Source organism: Triticum urartu, chromosome 5A (genome assembly GCF_056163025.1).
Source record: "Triticum urartu cultivar PI428250 chromosome 5A, HENAU_Tu73, whole genome shotgun sequence".
Classification (NCBI taxonomy): Eukaryota; Viridiplantae; Streptophyta; class Magnoliopsida; order Poales; family Poaceae; genus Triticum; species Triticum urartu.
In genome coordinates, this window is record NC_141877.1 from 684,576,836 (window position 1) to 684,603,407 (window position 26,572).

At 50.4% G+C, this 26,572-nt stretch overlaps 2 protein-coding genes across 2 annotated transcripts in view; both read left to right on the plus strand.

Annotated features, from left to right (window-relative positions):
- The first annotated feature begins 1,801 nt into the window (after positions 1-1,801).
- Positions 1,802-26,572, plus strand: part of LOC147974169 (uncharacterized) — a 37,351-nt gene continuing 12,580 nt past the window's right edge. The window contains exon 1 of the mRNA XM_087525194.1: positions 1,802-2,116. Within this exon, the coding sequence (XP_087381320.1) occupies positions 1,802-2,116 (315 nt within the window). The remainder of the gene's footprint in view (positions 2,117-26,572) is intronic.
- LOC147974170 (uncharacterized) lies at positions 22,975-25,270 on the plus strand. The gene is made up of 6 exons (XM_087522428.1): positions 22,975-23,139; positions 23,219-23,365; positions 23,426-23,461; positions 23,665-24,026; positions 24,098-24,629; positions 24,953-25,270. Exons 1-6 carry the CDS (start codon positions 22,975-22,977, stop codon positions 25,268-25,270), a joined length of 1,560 nt encoding a protein of 519 aa, XP_087378554.1.

Genomic DNA, 26,572 nt, shown 5'->3' on the forward strand with positions numbered 1-26,572 from the left:
GGCAAACCCCATGCGTCCTCACTGTGGAAGGCCCTGGCAGGTGAGACAAATCACCCCCTCGACCCCTCGGTAACTCCAAGAGGCAGCCGCATTCATTTTCTTCCACAAATGGGGTAGAAAGCCCTCGTCCTCTCCCACTCCAGCCATACCACCTCGTCCTCTCCCAAACCCTCCTCCCTTCCTCACCTCTCCACTCCTCTCCTCCCTTCCAACACGTCCCTCGTCCTTGATACGTCTCCAACGTATCTATAATTTTTGATTGTTCCATGCTATATTATATTCTGTTTTGGATGTTTAATGGGCTCTATTATACACTTTTATATTATTTTTGGGACTAACCTATTAACCGGAGGCCTAGCCCAGAATTGCTGTTTTTTGCCTATTTCAGAGTTTCGTAGAAAAAGAATATCAAACGGAGTCCAAACAGAATGAAACCTTCGGGAACGTGATTTTCGGAACGAACGTAATCCAGAGGACTTGGACCCTACGTCAAGACATTAACCAGGAAGCCACGAGGTAGGGGGCGCGCCCTCCACCCTCATGGAGTCCATGTTGCTCCACCGACATACTTCTTCCTCCTATATATACCTACGTACCCCCAAACTACCAGATATAGAGCCAAAAACCTAACTCTACCGCCGCAACCTTCTGTACCCGTGAGATCCCATCTTGGGGCCTTTTCCGGAGCTCCGCCGGAGGGGGCATCGATCATGGAGGGTTTCTACATCAACACCATAGCCTCTCCTATGATGTGTGAGTAGTTTACCTCAGACCTTCGGGTCCATAGTTATTAGCTAGATGGCTTCTTCTCTCTTTTTGGATCTCAATACAATGTTCTCCACCTCGCTCGTGGAGATCTATTCGATGTAATCTTCTTTTGCGGTGTGTTTGTTGAGACCGATGAATTGTGGGTTTACGATCAAGTTTATCTATGAACAATATTTGAATCTTCTATGAATTCTTTTATGCATGATTGGTTATCTTTACAAGTCTCTTTGAATTATCAGTTTGGTTTGGCCTACAAGACTGATCTTTCTTGCAATAGGAGAAGTGCTTAGCTTTGGGTTCAATCTTGCGGTGTCCTTACCCAGTGACAGTAGGGGCAGCAAGGCACGTATTTTATTGTTGCCATCGAGGATAACAAGATGGGGTTTATATCATATTGCATTAGTTTATCCCTCTACATCATGTCATCTTACTTAAAGCGTTACTTTGTTCTTATGAACTTAATACTCTAGATGCATGCTGGATAGCGGTCGATGCGTGGAGTAATAGTAGTAGATGCAGGCAGGAGTTGGTCTACTTGTCTCGGACGTGATGCCTATATACATGATCATACCTAGATGTTCTCATAACTATGCTCAATTCCGTCAATTTCTCAATAGTAATTTGTTCACGCACCATAATACTTATGCTCCCGAGAGGAGCCACTAGTGAAACCTATGGCCCCCGGGTCTATTTTCCATCATATTAATCATCCAACACTTATCTATTTTATTGCCTTTTATTTTACTTTGCATCTTTATCATAAAAATACCAAAAATATTATCTTATCATATCTATCAGATCTCACTCTCGTAAGTGACCGTGAAGGGATTGACAACCCCTTTATTGCATTGGTTGCGAGGATTTATTTGCTTGTTTAGGTGCGAGGGACTGGTGCATGGCCTCCTATTGGATTGATACCTTGTTTCTCAAAAACTGAGGGAAATACTTACGCTGCTTTACTGCATCACCCTTTCCTCTTCAAGGGAAAACCAACGCAGTGCTCAAGAGGTAGCAGTCCTCTCGTCGACCGCCGATGAAGCGCGGCCGTGAAGATGCGGCAGATGAGCCGGAGGCAACCATCGGTGGAGAGCAGTCTGTTGCCGTGGCTGCCGCCGCGGTTGCAGCGGCTGAGTCCGCCGTAGCGGCGACGGCTGGCGGTGCACCAATTTTTGTGCCTCCTCCCGCTGTCATCCCAGCCGGCGAGCTACCCGACGGCGAGCCTGTGCAGGAGAAGGTCAATGAAGATCTGGACGAGCAGAAGGCGAGGCTGAAGCGCGAGCTCTATGACAAAATCGAGGAGGAGTTCTACAAGGGCAACGACGTGGAGGAGATAGAGTTTGAGATGGCTGTGGATCCCAGGAAGCGCAGCGACTTTGATGAGGACTTCATGACAAGCTATCTGAGGTACTAATCTGATTTTATCAGATTTATATTTCCTGTAAGTACTCTGTTTTTTCATGGCATTGGGGTTTTTCTTGTTAAGTACATGAGCATCAATTTCATATGGGCGTGGTAGTTGAAAGGATCTAGCATAGATTTTCTTGCATAATGAATGGTGGTTTTTGAATCTGAATCATTTTCTTCACGTATTGATGAGGTATTTCTACTCATGTACTGGCCCAGCCATAATGTTTGCGTACATGTAGGATTGTAGGGATCTAGCATATATTTTCTTGTTGGATGGTGGTTTTAGAATCTGATTCATTTTCTGATTCGAATAGACAAAAGAAAAAACCACTAGTTTAGCTAAAACGGAGATTCATTATCTGATTCCATCACGGCATGCTTTATTGATTAAGAAAACTTACATCATTCACAAGGGATACATGAATGAAAGAAGTGGGGTAATCAACCCAAATACGACATAGATGATTCTCATAGCTATTTCTAGCGATCTCATGTGCGACACCATTGGCTTCCCAAGGACAGTCAGAAAATGCGGCAGTTCCTATCTCCAGAACTAGATCAAAACAATCAGCAATAATATGTGATCCTTTGTTCCACCATGTGTTATCTCGAGTAAAAGCTTGAACAACTTGTAAGCAATCCCATTCTACAATAATTTGATGATAGCCTACAGGTGCTACCAAAGATAGGCCTTCTTTAATTGGCACCGACTCCATCAAGCAGGCAGATGATGCATTTGGAATATAATGGTAATTTACTAAATTGACACAAAGTTGCCAAACTTATCTCTTAAAACACCACCCGTCGACTCATCTCCTTCTTAACTATCATATGATGCATCTACATTCAGTTTTAATTGGTAAGAATCCTGTTCTGACCACTTGATTATTTCTTTGACAACCCCTGTTTTGCATAACAACATTTCCTTTTCTAGCAATTGTTCTGCCTTGTTGCATGAGGACAGAACCAATAGCTTGACCTGATGCATCTGTTTAAAAAGTAAATGGTAGGGTCAAATAAGGCAAAGCCATAACAAGAGCAGTGACCAGACAATTCTTCAATGTTGTGAAGGCCTCAATTTCAACATCTGACCACTGGAATTAATGTTTTTAGACAACATGCCCTAAATACTCAACTTGTATTTGTAAAACTAGAATTCAATTTCCGAATCTTTTTTTAGACCATTGGAATGAATCTTTTTTAGCATATATTTGTAAAACTAGAATTCATTTCTGATTCCAATAAATAGACAAAAAACACTTTGTTTTGCATGACAACATTTCCTTTTCCAACTTAAGTTCCTCCAAAGTATTTTCCTCACCTGTATCATCAGAGTCACAAGATAAGGGATAAAGATAGTAGCCCATAGCTCCTTTATCAATTTCCTTCTAAAACTTATCAGGGGCTAACAATGGTTTCTTGATTCCAGTAGATAGAAGAATACCCCCTTGTGTGTAACATGGAGGAGTATAATGAAGCCTTTTTCTGATTCCAATCATAATTACACCTATAACAAGTATCAAGTATCATTAAACCAAGCCACATCATGAATTCTTTCATGTGTTAATTATGTACTTCTTGTGCACTAATCTATCAATGCAACTATTCCACCATCCATATTTATGCATGTCAAATTATTTGGGTCAATTATGTATGTGCATATACGCCTTATTTCCAGCAAATAGATAGTTGTCATGTTACACGTCTGTACTTTTCAAACATTCTAATTAAGAGCAATGTAGCAGAATAGATTAACTGAGTTCTTCTTTTTGTACTAATTCACAGGAGGATGACGATGATGTGGGGTATGACATGGACAGCAGGCACAGCAAGAGCCGCTACATCATGAGCCAACTCATTGCTGGAAAATTCAAGTACCGTTTCTATGGCAAGCTTGGTTGCCCCTTCTGTGACAAGGCGACCAAGGGCGGCATAGGTGCAGTGGCGGTGCCAGGATTTTAATCATGTGTAGTCAACTCAATCTTGTGTAGTCAAGATTAATGTATTTCTACAAATAGTTTATTTTTTTCATGATTTGTGCTTATATATGACACTTTTTCCACAAATCTGTGTAGTCATGTGACTACACAGCCTATACATGGCTTCGCCACTGCATAGATGGCTTGCAAAAGGCCAGTACTCTAGCCAAACATGTGGCCTACGGGCGCTTCCTAAAGATTGTCAAAGTCAATGAGCCCTACTACATCCCGCCGCGCCGCCGCTGAACAAGGGAGACAAGTGATGTGCTGCTAGACAGCTGCTGCTGCCCTAGGACCGCCGTGTTCTTTTATGATATTGGTATTCGCTGGTTGACTCTAAAACTTATTATCTATGGTGTGTAAGAACTTATGTCCTATGGTCTATGGTGGGTGTGAACTTATGGTGTGCGGTGGTTAATCTGCCGTTTATCTAAGTGTTTGCTGCTAACCTGCTTAAGTGGTCTAAGTTGTTATTAGTACTATTTTGCTGATGCATGTTAGGCATTGTACAATGGTAGATGCTAAGGGTGGTGCTTAGAAAAATAAACTGGGTTTTTCTGAAGCACCATTGCCTATTTGTACAGGACAGACGCCTAGTTATGCGTCTACCCTGTACAAATAAGCACCGGTGCTTAAGAAAAGCCTGGTTTATCTCTCTAAACACCTCGCCTAATCATCTTGCATTGTACAAGGCCATAGCAACTCAAGTATTATACGGTGGTCTATGTTATGTTAGCTGTGTTAATTCTGCCGTTCTAGAATCGTACGGTGATGCATGCTAGGAATTCTACTACTATGACTATGGTAGTTATAGCTTGGCATGATTATGTTCAGTTTATAGCTCAGGATGTTCCAGCCATATCTATGACCAGTTACACCTGAACTATGCATTAGTTTTTGCCAAAAGTAAAGCATCCAAATGATTGCCAATTCTACCTATTGCCAATTGAAGCTTCGTACTAAGGATGCATTAGTTATTGCAATAAGTAGAGGACGCTCATGTTTCCCAAAAGTGCATGTTTCCACTTTCTAGTAAGAACTGAACATGTATCAAATTATGCCAAAAGTAGAGCATGAGCATGAACATATATCAATTGCTGCTTCCTATTTGTCTTTGAATGGGCTCAACATATCTGGTGATGGTTTAGGGTCTCTGCGTGACCGTGATGATAACTCTAGATGTTCCAGCCATATCTATGACCAGTTATAACTCAACTATGCATTAGTTCTTGCCAAAAGTAAAGCATGCAAATGATTGCCAATACAACCGTAATGCCAATTCAATTTTTGTACTAAGGATGCATTAGTTATAGCAGTAAGTAGAGGATGCTCATGATTGCCAAAGGTACATATATCCACTTTATGATAAGAACTGAACATGTACACTAGTAGAAAAAGGGTCAAACGTGAAGCACATTAGTGCCGGTTTGATTTTGGCCCGGTACTAATGGTACCATTAGTGCCGGTTCGAACAGATTTGCATTAATGCCAGTTCGTGTTGAACCTTTAGTACCGGTTCGTGGCACGAACCGGTACTAAAGGGGTGGTGGCAGGTTGGCGTCAGGCCGGGGCCCCACGATCACCTTTAGTACCGGTTCGTGGCACGAACCGGTACTGAAGGTTAGACCTTCAGTACCGGTTCGTGCCATGAACCGGTACTAAAGGGGTCTGACCTATAGTACCGGTTGGAGACACAAACCGGGACTATAGGGAAATTTTCAAACTTGAAAAAATCATAACTAAATCATCCTAATTCAGAAAAATACATATAATATATATCAAAATTTGTAGAACAAAAAGATTGATCCGCTGAAACAACCAGTTTTCCGTTTCGACAATTTTTTAAAATCACAAAATTCCAAAGGGAAAATAGAGTTTTTGGGCGTTTTAAACGTTTTTAGACGTTTTTAGCGTTTAGTGCTAGGGTTTAGATTTCAGAGTTTAGGGTTACTACATAATTACTGTGGTCAAACTGTGGTCAAACTATGGTCAAACTACTTATTCAAGAAATATTAATGTTACTACATAATTACTGTTTTTAGAATAATAGTTTCAAACTCAAACGGTGAAACGTGTGACGCTCAACCTAACTGCTGAGGGGGTTAATAGAATTGACAACTTACATTTTCAGGAAAACAACAAGTGCAGACTTGGAATGTAGGGGGAATAGAACTTCGAAGTTAAGCGTGCTCAGGCTGGGGGAGTGAGAGGATGGGTGACCGGCCGAGAAGTCAGGCGATTTGGAATGAGTGATCCACACTTGAGCAGTTAAGAGAGGTGATTAGAGACTAAATCATCAAATAATTCAGAAAAATTAAAAATCAAAAAAAAAAATTCCCAAAATTTTCAAAAAAAAAATTCAAAAAAAACCTTTAGTACCGGTTGGTAACAACAAACGGTACTAAAGGTCCCCCATACCAGGGGGCGAGCTCATGCCACGTGGTGGCACTTTAGCGCCGGTTCGTGCCGAACCGGTACTAAAGGGGGGGGGGCTTTAGTGCCCACCCTTTAGTGCCGGTTATGGAACCGACACTAAAGGCCCTTACGAACAGGCGCTAAAGCTCCGTTTTCTACTAGTGGTATCAAATGATGCTAAAAGTAGAGCATGAGCAAGATCATGTATCAATTGATGCTACCAATTTGTGTTTGAATGGGCTCAACATAGCTGCTCATGGCTCTGCGTGACCGTGATGATAACAAAAACATTTGTTTGCCTACGGTCTTGCTGTCAAATTTCAGTTTGAGTTCTTCGAGGCTTTTCTCTGTTACAAAGACTTTTATCTGAAACTGACATTGCTGGCTTGTATGCAATGATGCAAACTGGGTCAATTAATCTGAAGACAATAACTAAAAGATGTATCACAAAATTAGCAGTCAACTAATTGTCGGGGGACTAATCCACGAACACCTATGGGACCGGCGGACCGAGCCCCTTTCGGTTCGGCACGGGGGCGGAGAGCGCACGAAGAGCAGATCGAGGCGAAGCACACGAGCAGTTTACCCAGGTTCGGGCCGCACGGATGCGTAAAACCCTACTCCTGCTTTGTGGTTGTATTGAGTTCTTGCTCGGGAGCACGGAGTGCTACAGTACACACCAGCAGCTAACGAGACCGAGCGCGAATGTTCTCCTTCCTCTATGTTGCGCATGGGCCTCCTTTTATATGCTCAAGGGGTCACCGACAGGTGGCAACGTAGTCAAGGGTAAAAATGGAAAAAGGTTCTGCGGTTGGTACAGCTACCTGCTACAGTGTATCATACCTAACCCTCACGGCAGGGGACAAGGGGATTAAATGCCCGTCTGCATCGCCTAAAAAGTGCGAAAGGGACCGTCTGGGACGCCACCGCTTGCCACGATGGTGATCTTGTCAGCGCCGCTTACCACCACGCACCGCTGGCTGCACAGCCTCCCGCCACGTACGCCTGGAAGGGCCCCAGAGCGACACGTTGGTGGATGTGCTGGAGCGCGGGTACGGAGTGTTGGCTTGCCGCGGCAAGCGCCTTGCCGCGGTTGTTGTCTTGTCGCGTCCGGGAGCTTGTCGCTCACAGGGCCTTGCCGGGACGCGTGGCGCGTTGCGGCAAGTTCCTTGAGATGCCTTGGTTGGCCTTCCCGGCAAGCTCCTCTTGCCGGGGTCTTGTCTCCTTGGTTTGGATACTTTGTTCTTGAATGGCTCCAAAGGAACCACGGAGGTCTTTGGCGGTCACCCGGCAAGCCTTGCCGCGGGAGGCTGCGACTGCCCGTGCACACGTTCGGGATACTAGGGTACCCCTACTCTAGTACACAGACAGGAGCCCCCGGGCCTGGGCCATACACGGTGCCGAGCGCTGTTGGGCCAGGCCCAAAATAGGGCACGGGCACGTGCGGCCTAGGTCACGCCGTATCTTGCTCCGCATCCACCGCGCCCTCCCCGAACGGCACGCATCGAATGCGGCGTCATGGGAGAGATTGTGGGTGGTTTCTTTATTCGGAAAAGCGGAACGTCCGCCCCCTCCCTCTTTATAAGCAGGGGAAACAGGGGCAGTTCGCCTATTCGCCCGTTGCTTCCAATCTCAGAAATCTCCGCCGCTCCCTCGTCTTCCCAAAGCCAAAAGAGAGCAGCACCTCGCCCCCCATCGCCACCAGCACCACCAACGCCGTCGACCTCCTCCACCACTTCCGCTATGGCTCCGAAAGCCGACAAGGGGAAGGCTGTGAAGACGACCGAGACGCAGTGGCTCGCGGCGCTGCGGAAGGAGCGGGCAATCTTCCCCCCCAGGCTCGCCGCGAAGGAGCTGAGGGAGGACTACTACCTCTTCTGGTCGACGGAGACGCGAGCGCACCCACGCACGTAGGTACTTCCGGCCGCTGCTTGGGAAACGGCCCCAAATGGCTATCCCTTCTTCGCCTTGTTCTTCTACTGCGGGCTCTGCCCGCCCTTCTCTGAATTCTTCTGCGACATCATGAACACCTACGGGTTCCGCCTCCTTGACTTCACCCCCAATGCCGTTCTGACCATGGCAGTCTTCGCACATCTCTGCGAAAACTTTGTCGGAGTCCATGCCAATGTAGCCCTTTTCCGCCATTTCTTCATGCCACGAGTAGAGAGAGGAGAGCCTTTATCCGGCGGAATCGCCTGGATCTCGAGGGCCGGCAAGAAGGACACCTATCTGGAGGGAGAGTTCCGCGGCAAGTGGGAGGAGTGGAGAGCTGATTGGTGTTGGATTGTCGAGGAGAACCCGCAGCCATTTACCGCCCGGCGCCAAACCCCAGTAGCACGCGGCAGCAATTGGAGTGACGTGGCCCCGGAGGATGCTAGGCTGAGGATTGCCGTCACCTGGATCCAGCGCCTCAGGCTTGCTGGGCTCACTGTAGGCGCTGTTGGCGCAGATTTCCTTCGCCGCCGCATCGCCCCCCTGCAGGAACGGGGGAGACCCGCCTGGGAGTTCAAGAACGCGGCGGATATCATGAGGCTGCGTCCGGGCCTCAACTTCAACTTCACCGTCTTGGAGCTCAACGCGATGCTTCAAGAGCTATTCAAGTACGACCCCCAACATCCCGAAGTCTTCAAGTTGCCGAGGGGCGTCGTTCCGCTGTGCAACAATTCCGCGCTCGACCGCATCCGTGCAATGATGCCGTTGTGCGATTCGCATGGAATAGAGCCAACTTGGCAAGAGCCCGCGGATGACGTTGTGCAGCAGTTTTTCGACGGCTTGGTGGAAGTGCCGGTCCGCTCCGACGAGAAGAATGGCCTCACCCGCGACACCACTGAGGCGGAGCTGCAACGCTTGCCGGTGGAGAAGAACCTGCCGGGCGTGACGCCGAGCCGAGCGAGCCCGCCGAGGATACGAGCGGCTCGTTGCAGATCAACTCCTCTTCCTCCTCATCTTCAGATAGCTTGCCGCAAGCAGAGCCCCCAGTTCCGCCAAGAAGACGTCTCCGCAAGGCCGGGGAAGTAGCGGAGCGGCAGGCGAGCCAACAGTCGCCGCGTCGCACGACACGCTCCACCGCGGCAAGCACTGTCGCTGCAGGAGCGCCTCACGCTGCTGCGGCAACTGGAGCGGGGTCGTCTCAGGCCTCCGCTTCTGCTCCTACCGCTTCTCACGCCGCGGCGACAGCCGGAGCGGGGTCGTCTCAGGCCACCGCCACCGTTCCCGCCAAGCGGCCAAGGGATCCTACTCCTCCGCGTTCAGCTCCGAAGAGGAAGAAGAAGAGTAAGATTCCTTTGGTGTACTTGTAGTTCTTCAATTCTTGCTGTTGTGTCTTGTAGCTCACTTGCTTTACTCTAAACTTATTCCTTTTCAGGAGGCTGGCCCAGAGAGCGGCGAAGAGAGACAAGGTCCCGGTGATTATCGTTGATGACGAGCCCACTCCGACAGAAGAGGGCGCGCCTGAGACCACCTTGCCGGACCCGGCAATCATTCTCCAGAGCAGCCCCCAGCGTAAGAATATGGTTTGCCTTCCGCCGTTGGGCGCGCATGGATGCTCTTTCTTTTGCTGACATCTGATTGTTGATTTGTGTAGGAGCAGAGCAGCCCCACCAGGAACGCCCGGAGACAGCCCCCGGCATGCCATCTGCTTCGACTACGCCGCCAAGGGAGAGTTCTCCGGCAAGGGATTCTCCGGCAAGGGGGAGTTCTCCGGCAAGGGAAAAGTCCCCGGCAAGGGAGAGGTCTCCGGCAAGGGACAGCACCAGCAGCCCCCCGGCGACGGAAACCACGACTGCGGAGCCCGGTACAGGTAATCCTCTTGCTTCAAAACTTCCCTTGGGTCCTTCTTCTTTTGATCTTTGCTTGACTCTTATTTTGGATATTTTCTTGACTCTTCTCCCTTTTTCGGCCGTCAGACCCATCTGCTATAGAGCCAATGGAGACCGAGGTTGCCGCCGACGACGAGGCCGCCAAGGCTGCCGCCGCAGCAGCTGGCGCGGGGTCTGGCGATCGTACTGACGGCCCTGAGGCCGCGGGAGCGCCAAGCGCTACGCCGACCGCCGACCCTTCCGCCGCTGACGCAGCGCCAGGCTCTAAAGAGCCCCAGCCAGGCGTCTACTTGAAGGCCGGCGATGGCGTCTTCATCAGCCTTCCCTGGGCGTCAAGCTCCAGGGCGCCGGTCGAGGGAGAGAGCTTCGACGGAGAGGTGCTCGCCTCCGCTGGGCTGACGCTGGTTGACGCGCCAAGCAGCAGCGGCAGCGAGTCTGAGGAGGAGCGCCTACTGCGGAAGCTAGTGGCGCTCTACCGCGCCCGGCAGGCCAAGCTGGAGTCCCGCGAGGCGCTTGTCGCGAAGGCTGGGGTGGACATCGAGAAGCGCGCGGAGGAGCTCGGGGGTTTTCACCGGGAAGCTCTCCAGTCCCTGGCAGAGGAGCGGGAGCAACTCGCCGAAGCACAGAAGGCCTTCTTCCTCGAGAAGGCTGAAGTTGAAGAGCAACATCGGCTTGCCGCTGAGAAGCTGTCTGCGCAGGAGGGCGAGCTGGCGCAGTGGAAAGTCAATCTTGACAGCCACGAGGAAGAGCTTGCCACGCGCGAGCAAACAGTTGGCGGGGCTGTCAAGCAAGCGGAGGATGCTGCCGTAGCTGCCGAGGCCGCCAAGAAGGAGCCGGAGGCGAAGGTGGCGCAGCTGGAGGCCGACCTCAAGGCGAGCGGCGAGGAGCTTGCCGCGCTCAAGCTTGAGCGGGAGAAGGACGCCCACGACCACTCAGAGCTGCAGGCGCGTCTCGCCGAGAAGGGCGAGGAGTTGAGCGCCGCCAAGGAGTCCAACGCCGATCTTGAGTTGAAGCTGACTACTTTGACCAAGACAATGGAGGGCGCCAAGGAGCAAGAGGCGGCCTTGAAGGAGGAAATCAAGGCCGGCAAGGCGCTGCTGGAGAGTGCCGCTGCTGCCCAGAACACTTTCAAGGAGACCGTGGAGCACTGGACAGAGAGCCTTGTGAATGTTGCTGGAGACATTGACAGGGAGCTGGCGCAGCTGGGGATGGCGGATCTCGGATACTCCTCCGACGAGAACCTCCAGCCCAGCGCCAAGCTCATCTTGTTCTTCAAAGGCGTGGCGACGGCCCTCCAGCGACTCCGGGAGAGGATCCCAAAGCAGCTGGCCGACAAGTCGCGCAAGATCTGCGCGGGAGCTCTTCAGAAGGTGCTGGTGAAGGTGGCCTTCCGCAACCCGGGCCTCAACCTCACCAACGTCCTCAGGACCTTGCCGTCGGATGCTGATCTGGAGGCGCTCAAGACCCTTGTCGCACCCATTGTGGACAAGCTGAGCGGGATCAAGAGGATCCAGGGCGATCGTGTAGACTAGGCCGCCTGTTTTCTTCTTTTCTTGTCGCTGTTGGTCATGTTACGAGAACACTCTATTAGAGCCGCGACAAGCTATCTTGTAATATAACTTTATTCTGAGTAATGACTGCAATGTTATTTCCTTTACTTGATCCCTTCCTTTGTATGTTTTTACCCTACGCTTTTTGGGAACTTGCCGGCGCAGGCACCTTAACCGCGAGCGCTGAGTGCGGGACGTCAGCAGCCTGCTGGCGGTGCCGCTGCCGACAAGAAACCTTGTCGCAACTAGTCGCAGCTCAATTAAGTTGTTGAGCGGACTCGAAACAAAGTAAGGGCGCAACTAGCTACGAGTTGGTTCCTCCGCGCACAGGTTTTCCATACAAAGCACGGTCGTTCAAGGAAGATAACTTAAAAATTTAAAGAATCTGATTGCTCTAACTTTGGCAACTTAGCTTTTCTGTTGTTTGCTTCCCGGCAAGGTGAAACTTTCTTGAACGACGCCTTGTCCATACCATTATCTTCTCCTTCCCCCCGGCAAATTTATGGGCGAGGGGACATTCCTTTCCTTGAGAAAAAAGAAACATGAGAGAAAATATAGATATGGAGCCTTATGGCTCGTTGTTGCTTACCAAGGGTAGGTGCTGCACAAAGTGTCAGATAACGCATGCAAATAAATTGACAATATGTGTGGAGCACATTTTATTTATGCACGGGGTCTGCGCCCGGCTTTGTACAAAGGATTACATGCAACAGCGGAAAGACTTGTACAAAAGGTGGTTGCCGGAACGGGTTCCGGCAACCGCGCCTTACGGGTAAAACTTACGAAGATGCTCGATGTTCCAGGAGTTGCTCACCGGAATGCCCTCTTCGGTCTCAAGGTGGACAGCGCCAGGCCTAGTGACTCGTTTCACCCGGTAAGGGCCTTCCCACTTCGGCGTCAACTTGTTGGAATTCTTGGCGGACTGAACGCGCCGAAGAACAAGGTCGCCTTCCTCGAGACTTCTGGCGTCAACTTTGCGGCTATGGTAGCGACAAAAAGCTTGCTGGTAGCGAGCAGCTCGTACAGCAGCCTGAAGACGGTCTTCCTCAAGGAGCAGCGCGTCATCTTGTCGTAGCTGCTCTTGCTCAAGCTCATCATAAGCGAGCACTCGAGGCGACCCGTATACGATTTCCGTGGGGAGAATTGCCTCTGCTCCATAGACTAGAGCGAAAGGTGTCTGGCTAGTGGCTCGATTTGGCGTCGTCCTGATCGACCAAAGAACCACCAGCAGCTCCTCGATCCAGTTTCTTCCGCACTTGTGCAGCCTGTCGAAAGTTCTGGTTTTGAGCCCACGCAGCACTTCAGCATTTGCCCTCTCCGCTTGACCGTTGCTTCTCGGGTGAGCAACAGAAGCGAAGCAGACCTTGGCGCCAAGATCTTGGACGTACTGCATGAAGGTGCGGCTCGTGAATTGCGTACCGTTGTCGGTGATCAACCTGTTAGGGATCCCGAAGAGGCAAACAATCGACCTGAAGAACTTGACTGCTGACTGTGCTGTCACCTTCCTCACTGGTTCCACTTCCGGCCACTTTGTGAACTTGTCGATTGCAACGTACAAGTACTCAAAGCCCCCGACTCCTCGGGGGAAGGGGCCGAGGATGTTGAGCCCCCAGACCGAAAATGGCCAGGATAAAGGTATCGTCTGGAGCGCTTGAGCTGGCTGGTGTATCTCCTTGGAATGGAACTGGCACGCTTCACACTTGGTTACTTGTGCAGTTGCATCCTGGAGGGCTGTTGGCCAAAAGAAACCTTGCCGGAATGCCTTGCCGGCAAGTGCTCTTGTGCCAATGTGGTGGCCACATATGCCTCCATGTATCTCTGCCAACAGCTTCTGTCCATCTTCCCGGTGAATACACTTCAATTTCACGCCATTGAGTCTTTTTCTGTACAGTGTGCTGTCGACAAACTGGTACATACTTGACTGCCGGGCTACTCTTTCTGCTTCTTCTTGCTCTTCGGGAAGTTCTCCTGTCTGAAGGAAACGAACAATCTGCTGCGCCCATGCTGGAGCTTGTGGCTCGACAACAAGGACTAAAGGCACATCTGCTGCTGTGGGAACATCCGCTTCTACGGCGAGAACCTGCGGCTCTGCCGGAGCTTGACGTTCCCCGGCAAGCTTGCCGGAGCGAAACTTGTCGGGAGCGTCTGCTTCAACGGAACAAACCCTAGGGCTTGCCGGAGCAGACTACTCCTCAACACCCTCGGTGTTGATCTTGGGGACTTTCTTGGCGGCGGCTTCGGGAAGCTCTACCGGAAAATAGTCACCAGAAATCAACTTCCTCTTCTTGCTCTGTCCAATTGATGGTGTTACGGACGGTTGAGTCAGCTTGAGCACAAAGATCCCTGGTTCCACAGGTAACTTAAGTGCGGCGCACTTTGACAGGCCATCGGCAATGTCGTTCTGGGCTCTTGGAACATGCACCATCTGTAGGCCGTCAAAGTGCTCTTCTAGCTTTCTCACTTCGTCGACGTAGGCCTCCATCAACGGACTCTGATAACTCTTGTTCACTTGGCGGACGACAAGCTGCGAGTCACCCCTGACAATGAGCTTCTTGATCCCAAGGTCTGCTGCGATCCTGAGACCGGCAAGCAAGCCTTCATACTCTGCAGTATTGTTTGTCGCTTGCTCCTTGGGAAAGTGCATCTGGACTATGTACTTGAGGTGCTCTCCGGTGGGTGCGACAAGCAGCATGCCAGCGCCGGCGCCTTGCAGCGAAAAGGCACCATCAAAGTACATCAGCCACTCTTTGCTTGCTTCCTTGACGGGGATGCTTGTTTCTGGAATTTCTTCATCTAGTGTTGGCGTCCACTCTGCTATGAATTCTGCCAATGCTCTGCTTTGGATAGTTGAAGTACTCTCAAACTTGAGGCCAAAGCTTGACAGTTCCAGTGCCCACTCAACAATCCTGCTTGTCGCTTCTGGATTCTGTAGTATCCTTTTCAGCGGAAAGCGAGTGACAACTGTGATCTCATGTGCTTGGAAGTAATGCCGCAGCTTTCTCGAGGCCATGAGAAGGCCGAAAAGCAATTTCTGCACACCAGAGTACCTTGACCTAGCGCCCTGCAGAAGGGAACTGACAAAGTAAACTGGGCGCTGCACCATTCTCTTCTGCATCTCCTCACGCGTCTGCGCAGTTCCATCCTTGTCGGGACCAGAGCTTGTCGGAGAAGCCCCCTGCTTGTCGCTGGGTGCGCCTGCCGTGGTTGCTGGCTCGTCATCTGCCTCCCTTTTCACCACTAACGCAGCACTAACCACTTGATTGGTTGCCGCTATATACAGCAGCAACTTCTCTTGTGGCTTAGGTGCGACAAGTGTTGGAGCGGAGGACAGGTATCTCTTCAAATCATGCAGCGCAGCCTCTGCTTCCGGAGTCCATTTCATTGGACCTGCCTTTTTCAATATTTTGAAAAATGGCAGGGCAAGCTCAGCAGACCTAGAGATAAACCTGCTGAGAGCAGCCACGCAACCGGCAAGTCTTCGTACATCCTTGACGCGCTTTGGTGCTTGAATTTGCTCAATGGCCTTGATCTTGTCGGGATTGGCTTCAATTCCCCGCTGAGACACGAAGAACCCGAGAATCTTGCCAGAGGGGACTCCAAACACACCCTTCTCGGGGTTGAGCTTGAGTCTGATCTTGCGCAGATTTGCAAAGGTCTCATCTAAATCTTGAATTAGAGTTGCCCTGTCCTTGCTCTTGACCACTATGTCATCCATGTAGGCTTCCACATTTCTGTGTATTTGTGGCTCAAGAGCAACGTGGACTACCCTTGCAAATGTTGAACCAGCATGTTTCAAACCGAAAGGCATCCGTATGAAACAGTACGTGCCACATGGAGTGATAAATGCGGTTTTCTCCTCATCTTCTTCTGCCATGAAGATTTGATGGTATCCTGAGTATGCGTCAAGAAACGAAAGCAAGTCACATCCGGCCATGGAGTCAACAATCTGGTCAATGCGCGGCAAGGGAAATGGGTCTTTGGGACAAGCTTTATTAACATCGGTAAAGTCAATACAAAGCCTCCATTTCCTGTTTGCCTTGCGCACGACTACAGGATTGGCCAACCACGTAGGATGGAGCACTCCTCTGACAAGGCCTGCTTCTTCCAATTTCTTGATCTCTTCTGCGATGAATTCTTGGCGCTCCACTGCTTGCTTCCTGACCTTCTGCTTGACGGGCCGCGCATGAGGACAAACGACAAGATGGTGCTCAATTAATTTCCTGGGAACACCGGGGATGTCAGACGGTTGCCACGCAAACACGTCGACATTCGCCCGCAGGAAAGCAATGAGCGCGCTTTCCTATTTAGGGTCGAGAGTGGCACTGATGGTGAAGATACCACCAGTGCCGTCCTCCTTGGCGGACACCTTCTTGGTCTCTAGCGGAGCTGCCATAGCCTTCTTACACTTGCCGGTGGAGCTCGATGGTGCGTCCTCGACGGCAGCGCAGCACTCCGAAGAGGTGCGCTTGCCGGAGTGGGCATCAGAACTCTTGCCAGACTTGGTCTTCTTCTTCCCCCCGGGAGCTTCAACGGCAAGTGACTTGCTATCTGTTGCAGCTGCCGCTTCTCGGTAGATCTTGTCGGTGCAGATAAGAGCATCCTTCTTGTCGCCAGGGACAGAGATGACGCTTATCGGGCCTGGCATCTTCAGCATGTTGTACGCGTAGTGAGAGGCTGCCATGAACTTGGCGAGTGCTGGACGGCCGAGTATCCCATTGTAAGGCAATGGAAAATCGGCAACGTCAAAAGTGACCCTCTCAGTCCTGAAGTTCAACTCGCTGCCAAATGTGACTGGCAACGTGACCTTTCCCTTCGGCTTGCTCCTTCCCGGGTTGATTCCTTGGAATGTGCCGGTTTCTTCAAGCTCGCTGTCAGGGATCTGGAGTTTCTGGAGTACAGCAGAGGAGATCAGGTTCAAGCCGGCCCCACCGTCAACTAGCATCTTAGTGACCTTGAGGTTGCGGATAGTTGGTGAAACCAACATCGGTAAGCACCCGACCGCAGTTGTGCGATCAGGGTGGTCCTCAATATCAAAGATGATAGGCGTGCTGGACCATTTCAGAAGCTTGCGTGACTCGACAGGTGGTTCCGCCGCATTGACTTCCCGCACCCACTGCTTGAGTTGGCGGTGTGATGTAGGCAGAGAAGCACCGCCGTCAACGCACAAGACTTCTGTGGCTTTCTGAAACTCCTGCTCACTGGTCTCGACATCATCCATGTCTTCGTCGTCGTCGTCATCTTCATCCTTGTCGCGGCCCCGGGGAGGTCTGTCTCCTTGCCGCTGCTTGGCCTTGCCGCGGCGTCCTCCCCGGCCGGCATGCTTCTTGCCGGACTCTCCAGCGCCTCCTTGGGCCCACTCCTTGTCGCGTCACTCGTATTCAGCTTTTTGCTGCTGGACAAGCTGCTCGACCTTCTTGCAGCTCTGGAGGTCATGGCCCTTAGTGCGGTGGATCTTGCAGTACTGCTTGTCTGTGCCGTCCTGCTTGTCGGCGATCGCCACAGCCTGGCAGTTGGTGCATGCGGCAACCTCCTTGCCGGAGCTACCAACTTTGGCTTTCTTGGCGCCACCTTCGTTGCCGGACTGCTCAACGACAAGCACATCTCTGCCTTTCTTCTTCCTGTTGTTCCGCCACTGGTTTTTCTTTGCCGGGGCGGCATCCTTGCTGTCAGATCCCTCTGCTCCTGTATTCTCTCCGGGGAGTTTCCTCCCTTCCTTAGCACGTGCACACTTGTCGGCCAGGGCATACAGCTCACTGACATCTCTGATCTTGCACATCGCCATCTCCTCCCGCATCCTGCGGTTACGCACGTTCTGATGGAACACGCTGATGACCACGGCAGGGTGGATATTTCGGATGTTGTGCTGAACACGGCTGAATCTCTGAATGTACTTGCGCAGGGGCTCTCCTTCCTTCTGGACGAGCAGGTGAAGGTCACTCTCTTGGCCATGAGGTTTGTGGCCGCCTGTAAAGGCGCCGACAAACTGATGGCATAGGTCTGCCCAGGAGGATATGGAGTTCTCCGGCAAGTGCATGAGCCTGGACCTGACGTTGGGCTTGAGCACCAGCGGGAAGTAGTTGGCAAGGATCTTGTCGTCTCGCCCCTCGGCAGCTTGCACCGCAATGGTGTAGATGCTAAGGAACTCCGACGGATGCGACTTGCCGTCGTACTTCTCTGGTACATCTGGCTTGAAATTCTTCTGGCTGGGCCACTGGACTTGCCGCAGCTCACGAGTGAACGCAGGGCAACCTACCGCGTACGGCAAGTCGCCTGGTTCCCCTGGCGCATGCATGTCGACAGAGGGCCCAGCGCGCTGGTCTGATTGACGCCGCGCTTCTCTTCGACGCTCGATGCGAGTACGAGCGTCTTCTTGCTGTCGTTCGTGAAGGACGTGGCGCTGATCGCGCCGAGCTCGTGGATCTGATGACGCGGTGGAGTCGCTGTCGAGGTGGATCCAGCGAGTCGGTGATCTTGGCCTTCGGGGCGGAGAGTGCACAGTGGTTGCACCCCCTTCGGTCTTGTTGTCACCGGCTCGTGCCTGGCTGACTTGCCGCGGCTGCGATGTACTCGGCTGCCGTGGAGCGTCGCCGTTGGCGAAGCCGATGAGGCTTTGAATGGTGGCACTCCAGTCGTCGATCTTGTCTGCCGCTGGAGGGTAGTCTAGGAGCAGTTGAGCTCGCGCCAAAGCTTCTGCTGAAGTGACGGGTGGCGGCGGCAAACGGCGCGAGGAGCGGGATATGCTCGGACTTCTAACTATGTTAGAAGGAGCAGTATCCCGTCCAGGCGACCGTGCCCTCCTCGTGCCAGCATGTTGGCGTGCATGCTGGTCTTGAGCACTCCGAGATCCGCCAGCTTGATCTTGGCCCAGCAAACTTATGGCACTGTGAGTACCATGACGTTGCCGGTCCCGCGCCTCCTGAGATGGGCGCGGTGCATGCACGGACGCCGAGGTCTTGGAGTGCGCCCGGTCGTTGTGGGAGCCGACCGCGCCGCCGATGTGCAGCGCGGCCTTGTCCTTGGACCTGGCAGCACCGTGAGCTCCCTCGTCGACGCCCGTTCTTCCGCCGGTGTCTACCCCACCAGCCGTTTGCTCCGGCGGTGGTGGGTTCGGCGCAGACGGAGCAGGCGCCTCCGAAACCTTCTTCTTCGGTGGCATGTTGATGAAGACGATGAAGATTTAGCTCGTGGGAACGCCGGATCAGGTTCACACAACCTCGACGCACCCCCTACCTGGCGCGCCAAAGATGTCAGGGGACTAATCCACGAACACCTATGGGACCGGCGGATCGAGCCCCTTTCGGTTCGGCAGGGGGGCGGAGAGCGCACGAAGAGCAGATCGAGGCGAAGCACACGAGCAGTTTACCCAGGTTCGGACAGCACGGATGCGTAAAACCCTACTCCTGCTTTGTGGTTGTATTGAGTTCTTGCTCGGGAGCGTGGAGTGCTACAGTACACACCAGCAGCTAACGAGATCGAGCGCGAATGTTCTCCTTCCTCTACGTTGCGCATGGGCCTCCTTTTATAAGCTCAAGGGGTCATCGACAGGTGGCAACGTAGTCAAGGGTAAAAATGGAAAAAGGTGCTGTGGTTGGTACAGCTACCTGCTACAGTGTATCATACCTAACCCTGACGGCAGGGGACAAGGGGATTAAATGCTCGTCTGCATCGCCTAAAAAGTGCGAAAGGGACCATCTGGGACGCCATCGCTTGCCACGATGGCGATCTTGTCAGCGCCGCTTACCACCACGCACCGCTGGCTGCACAGCCTCCCGCCACGTACGCCTGGAAGGGCCCCAGAGCGACACGTTGGTGGATGTGCTGGAGCGCGGGTACGGAGTGTTGGCTTGCCGCGGCAAGCGCCTTGCCGCGGTTGTTGTCCTGTCGCGTCCGGGAGCTTGTCGCTCACAGGGCCTTGGCGGGACGCGTGGCGCGTTGCGGCAAGTTCCTTGAGATGCCTTGGTTGGCCTTCCCGGCAAGCTCCTCTTTCCGGGGTCTTGTCTCCTTGGTTTGGATACTTTGTTCTTGAATGGCTCCAAAGGAACCACGGAGGTCTTTGGCGGTCACCCGGCAAGCCTTGCCGCGGGAGGCTGCGACTGCCCGTGCACAAGTTCGGGATACTAGGGTACCCCTACTCTAGTACACCGACACTAATATTAAAAAAATTAAGTGGGTCATTTAACATATGATCCACTTATGACTTTAAGCACACAACCTAGTTGGTCGTGCATAAAATAAGCGCAGATTAACAAGGGTATCTAATTGCTTAACCACGTGAAGTTGTGCAAAACCTATGAGGGTTCAACTACTAAAGGAGCGGCTGACAACGATTAAAAAAAGTTACAATTAGGAAATACCTTCTCTTGGAGACGGCGGCGCCGAGTTGATGGCCGCAGATAGTGCGTCGCAAACTAGAAGTGCCCCTATAGAGCGGTAGACAGCGGCAAGGATAAACGGAGGGGGCGGCAAGAAGAACACTAAAGTCCGACCCCTCATGGTGGTGGGCGGTGGCCGGCAACTCCTGTAATCCGTGTGAGCCCGGCGTCTCCAATTTGATCTTGCAGCGGTCCTGGGAGCTGCGGATGGCACGGCCGGGTGGTTAGAATGAGGCGCTGTAATTGCGGGATTTAGGGAGGGGTGGGCCACGTGAGTTATGTGGGATTTCAATAATATCACAATGATATCCCAAAAATCTAGAAAGTGTTGTCCTTGTTTTTTAAGTATTAAAAATTGTTTTTTCGTGTCGCATATGCCCGGAAAATGCCATATGTCATGGAAATATCACGTCAGATGTCCTAGCAGAAGGACTTCGTCGTGGAGCCATCGCGACGAGGTTAACCTGAAGGGGTTAAACCGGACAAGGGACACGAGAGTTTATACTAGTTCGGCCGCTTCGGTGAAGGTAAAAGCCTACGTCTAGTTGTGATGGGATTATTGGGATTTCGATGACCAGGGAGCAAATACGCTTGCATGGGTCTCGAGTTGTTATCTGTCGTCCTAGAACCGCCGCCGGGTCGTCCCTTTATATACACAGGTTGACGCCCGGCCGGTTTACAGAGTCCCAAGGCTGACTCATACAAGTGTTCGGCTCGGTCTCTCCCTTTTCCTAACTTACAATACAAGTAATAATTATGGCGCTTTACCACTACGGGCCCTAATCCGCCTCCGGGATTTGAGCCTTTGAACTTTATCCGTAAAGCGCCATCTTCTTGTCTTCATGGGCTTCAGTATAGCTGATCGTGAACCGGCCCCTCCTGGGCAGTTTATACTCAGTGGTTATATCCTCAACATTAGGCCCCAAATTGATTTGAACCTGTTCATGTCAATCTTCAACCCTTAGGAAAATTCCATGAACATCTTGTAATGATTCTCCATAAACCGCCATGTTGTCTTCTCCCTATAAACTTTTGTGAACCGGCATGACGTCACCTTATGTCACTACAATAAATCGTCATGATGTCATCTCTGCATAAAAAGATTCCCTTCATTAATTACTCCCGAAGATCGAGGCGACATCTGCATCCTCTTTTGCCGCTTCAGGCCCCTTGATTTTTGCGCCGGCCGTTTTATACTCTTGCCTTTATAAATAGGGCCGGGGGGTCTTTCCATTTTCCCCCCTTTCCTCTCGTCTTCCTCCTCACGACCTGAAGAGCTCGAGCACCGCCGCCGCCACCGTCGATCCTCGAATCTGCACCGACCAGGCCGCTGCATCACCCTGTTCGTACCAGAGCTCTCTACGATACTCCTCCGCTGCGGCGTGGCCCTGGTAAGCTTCCTTCCCTTAACCCTAGATCTCCATTAGTGTTTCATGTTCTTCCCTGTTCATCGGCGTTCGTCAATACCGGTCCCCTTTTCCCTTGGCATCTCTACTGCATCTTAGCTAGTCCCGATTGTTTTCTTTTGCGGCTAGATCCATAACCTTAGTCTACTGCACCACAGCATCTTGCTGTTCCTTGGAAAAACTCAATCTAGACCTTCTCCGTTCTTCTTAGCGCCATTGTAGGGCTCAGAAAATTTTCCTTTACTGATCCATGGTAGATCCAAAATTATACTGCAATATTGTAAAACCTGTTTCTGCAAACACTTAGTAAATTTCAGCTCTGCCTCCTATGTTTAAGGGCAGTTTAACATTTAGCAGTTGATAATCCGCCATATGCCATTAGCCCTCACTTAAACCACTATCTTGATTTGAGTACTAATTTCCTGTTTAACTCTCATATATGCCTTGATCAAATTCCCGGGTTTAACTCCGGTTAGTGCACATCAACCTGCAATCATAAACCGGCCTTCACTTTTCTTTTACAGTTTTTTGTCCAAAATGGCCAAGCAATTCGCTGCTTGCAACTAGGTTCCTTCCCGGATCACAGAAACGCAAATCAATGGATATGTTCTGACTGGTGCTTTAGCCTCAAAAAATGTCCTCCATTAGCGAGTCCCTGGTCCCGAGTGCCCTCCTGAACCTCAAGATGGAGAAGTGATCGTGTTCATGCAACATCTAACCCGGGGATTCAGCCCTCCCGGATCAAAGTTTTTTCGGGATGTACTTGCCAGCTTCCAACTCCATCCTCAGGATATTGGACCAAATTCTGTCTCCAACATACACAACTTCCAAGTGTTCTGTGAAGTTTACCTTCAAGAAGAACCAACTGTTGATCTCTTCCGGTATTTCTTCCACTTAAACCGCTGAACTGAGTTCTCTGACGGCCCCAATACTGAACTTGGTGGTGTGTTAATTCAAAAAGGAAATAAGTTGATTTTCCTCATGCCAAACTTCACAGCCATCCTAAAGACTGGAACCAAACATGGTTTTATTATCAGAACACTGCCCCTACTGGAGAAAATCCTTTGCCGGGCTACCGCGCTCACCGGCTTAGCAATGGCCACCCGTTACCTCAACGATTAACTGCCAAAGAATGACAAGCTTATGCACCTCAACTCGCCAAGCTCCAGGCTCTCCTCGCTAATGGTTTGACTGGTGTTGATCTCGTCCGCTGTTGGGTTTCGTGGTGTGTCCTACCTTTAAGCCGCCGCTCCGGATTGATGTATGAATATACCAGCGACGCCAAGGATCCTCAACGGTTTAACAAAATAGAAATGACAGATGATGAAGTCACTGAAAGTGTGAAGAAGATGCTTGATGAACCGATCACCGCATGTAGCCAAATTGGGCTGCGCCCTTTTTATGCCTCCAACAAACCGCCAGCGGTAAAAACTTTAACCTTATACTTTTTTGATCCGTCTCTGCTTTAACACTAATATAATAATCCTTTGTTTAATTTTGGAGTCCAATAGCTCCTTCTGGAAAAGGAAAATTCAAGATAAACCGGCCAGGGCTCCTCGTGCCAAGAGCAAAGTCATAAAGCGACCAGCCAAGAAGAAAACCGGCGAGTCTGCTAATCCGCTTGAAGATATTGAAGACTCAGACCAAGAGGTAGCACTTGACTACCTTGTCTTATTTTTCGTACACCTTATTGACAATGACTATTACCAGGATGATGCGGAAGCTAGTCGCACTGATCATGTTGAGGCATTGTTGAGGAAATCGTTAACTGGTAACTGCTCGGTTGGCTGGCGAGTAGGGGATTAATAGGCTAATCGGCAAGTTAATCGGCCATTTAATCAATTAATCGGACGATTTATCAGTTTATCGGCTACTCGGTGACCCTACGAGTAGGGATTAATCAGCAAGTTAACTGGTTAATCGGATGAATTCTTGAACAGGGTGTTGAGGTAATCTCCCTTTCCACCGGTTCAGATCATGTGCCGGTTCGAAAACCTCGTCGTGCAGTTCGGAAAGTAAAATGCTCTCACCCTTTTCCTTATTTGGGTCCAAAATTTTCTTTGAAGACACAGCAAGATGAAGGCCGTCGCACAACCCGGCATAGCGGCCAACAGGTCACTTCCTCCGGTTTACCGGACACTCCACCCCGGAAACGTCGTCCAGAGGTCTCTTCCTCTCTTAATAAGCCTTATCCCTTGGCGGGTTGCTTCCCATACCCACTTAATCCGTCCGATTCAAATTATCAGGTAACTTCTAATTCATCTGGCGACTCATTAACCACGCAATTGCCTCCCCTCAAGACCGTCGCTAGGTACGTATTGCCTTTCAGCTTTTTTCTTCATGCATCGGTTTACCATACTAATCCTTGCTTTGATATTGTAGCGCCAAGGCCCGCCTGAGCAAAAAAGCCAAGACTAGTGGCACCAATGATGAAGTTGAACCGGAGAAGACTCCAGAAGATGCCGGTAGAGACACTGATGTTGTCATGGATGACTCTGCCCCACAGGATCCAGCCACTGATGCTAATCCGCCGGGAGCTGACCCGGCTACGCATGTTGATCCATCAATTCCGCATGCTACGCTTCCAAGCCCAGCTGCTGATCCACCAAGCCCAGCTGTTAATCCTCCGAGCCCAGCCAAGGATATTGTCAACCTGCCGAGCCCGTCAAAAGGTAGCGATGATGATGTTATTATCACCGGTACTGATCATACTGCCCCGGGCAATCCGGTTGCCTTATCGAAGCATACTGCCAAGGAGGAATTTGCTGCAATGGGCAAGAGGAAAGGGAAGATAGATTTGTTGAACTATGCTAATTTTTCTGCCCAGGAGCTTCATTCCGGATTCCTGAACCGCCTGTACACAAGTCGAGATTATGAAGCCGGTTTGGTGAATATGATGAAGGAGCACTATGAGGTAATCTTCCAAACACTTTCGTCCTTGTTATGTATATTCACTGGATTGTAGCCCCCAAGGGCCGGTTTGTCTCGTGAAGACAAAACCGAGACTTTTATGTTCTATACTGCAGTTTATGAATTCCCTTGCCTGTGTATTTTCTGATCAAACACACATTAGCCCCCAAGTGCCAAGATTGAAACTTGTATTGATCCTTGGGACTTCAAACAATCAGTAGGAAAGAAGCAATCCACACTAGCCCCCAAGTGCCAAGTGTATAACTGGTTATATGCTTGGGACATTTTGATAAAAATATTAACATGCTCCTCATCTGGCTGTGGCAGGCTGATATAAATCACCAAGGATTGCAAATTGTTGATCTTCAAGAGAATATCAAGTCCCAACAAGCAGAAACTTCCAAAGCTAAAGAAGAGCTGAAAGGCGCTTTAACAGCTATGGAACAACTGAAGGACAACTTCAAGACTGAGCGTGCCAACTGGGAAACTGAAAAGACTGCATTGCTGAAGCGGGCTAAAGACGCGGAGTCAGCTCTTAAACCGGTGGCGGAAGAGCTAACTGGGTTGAAGCGCCAAGTAAACGCCATGACCTCTGCAATTTTTGGTAAATACTCTTGCCAAGACTGCTTCAATAATCATTTTTGAAATTGCCGGTTTTAACATCAAAATCTTAAACCATTATGGGTAGCCGTGTTGCTCATCTGGGTTCTGACATGCGGATGAAGCTGAAGGCAGCATATACGTTGATAGAGTAGGTGTATATCGATGCCCAACGGGTTATCTGTGCAGTCTCATACAACAAACCGGCCCCAACATTGATCAAGGACACTCTAGCAAGGTTATCCCTGACACCGACGCAGATAGAAGAGATGAAGCGATCCGCTGCCAGGGCTGGCGCTTTGTTGGCACTTACCCGAGCCAAAGCATGGATAGCTGAACTGGATCCAGTTGATATTGCGAAGGGCTTTCCTGGTGAACAAGAAAATGGGGCAGAATTTGATAATGAAGCCCTCAAAGTCTCGACAAAGGAAATGTGTCCTCTGGCAAGTCAATTAGCGGAAGAGGCTAATTTGACTGTTCATCGGTCCTTCTATGATGCCAACAACCAACGGATTGACACTGCTATGAAGGAAGTGCAAAATCTTATCCGTCCGAACTTATAAGTGAAGAAGCTGTCTTTTAAGCTTTAACCCAGATTGACTGGACCATCGTTGACTTCCAGCCACTGGATGGGGAGGAGGAGGCTGAACCGACATCAGAAGATCCATCAACCTGTTGTCAACCCGACAATGAGTCTTAATTTGGCAACTGAGTTGATAGGCACCGATTGTGCTCTGTGTAAAAAACAATCGTTTATTTTGGGCCTTAAAGCGCCTTGTAATAGGCTAGTTGAATTACTTTGATCTGCTGCCGTCGTGCACTGGGATATAACTGTTTGATCCGCCGTGATAATTTTAGTGCTGGCTTATATACCTTCATAATATTATGCAATCCCTGTGTCTGCATAAAAGAGATCTGTCCGGGCGGTTTACCGCCGGACGGGTCAAAATGCCCAACACACAACCTGGTAGAGAACCATGGTTGCAAAAAATAGTCAAAAATAGATCATACCTGTGATATGAAATTATGCTGTTGGTTTACCAACTTTGATTGTAATAAGGGCGAATACCCAACTTCCACCATGCAGTGCTGGTATGTACGAAGTAGAACCGGGTTGTGATGAACATCGGATGATTATACTAGCGACAGGTAGTCAAAGCCAGACCGGTTTGAAAGATGCCGGTTCACCATTAATTATATGCTTTAACAGATAATAACTGTAAGCCGCACCGGGTTAAGAAACACTGGGTTGAGATGGAGGCATATAGCCGGGCCGGATCAAGAGATGTCGGCTTACCTTACAAGGGGATCAAATAAGGATAAAAAATTGCAAAGGCAAACAAATAA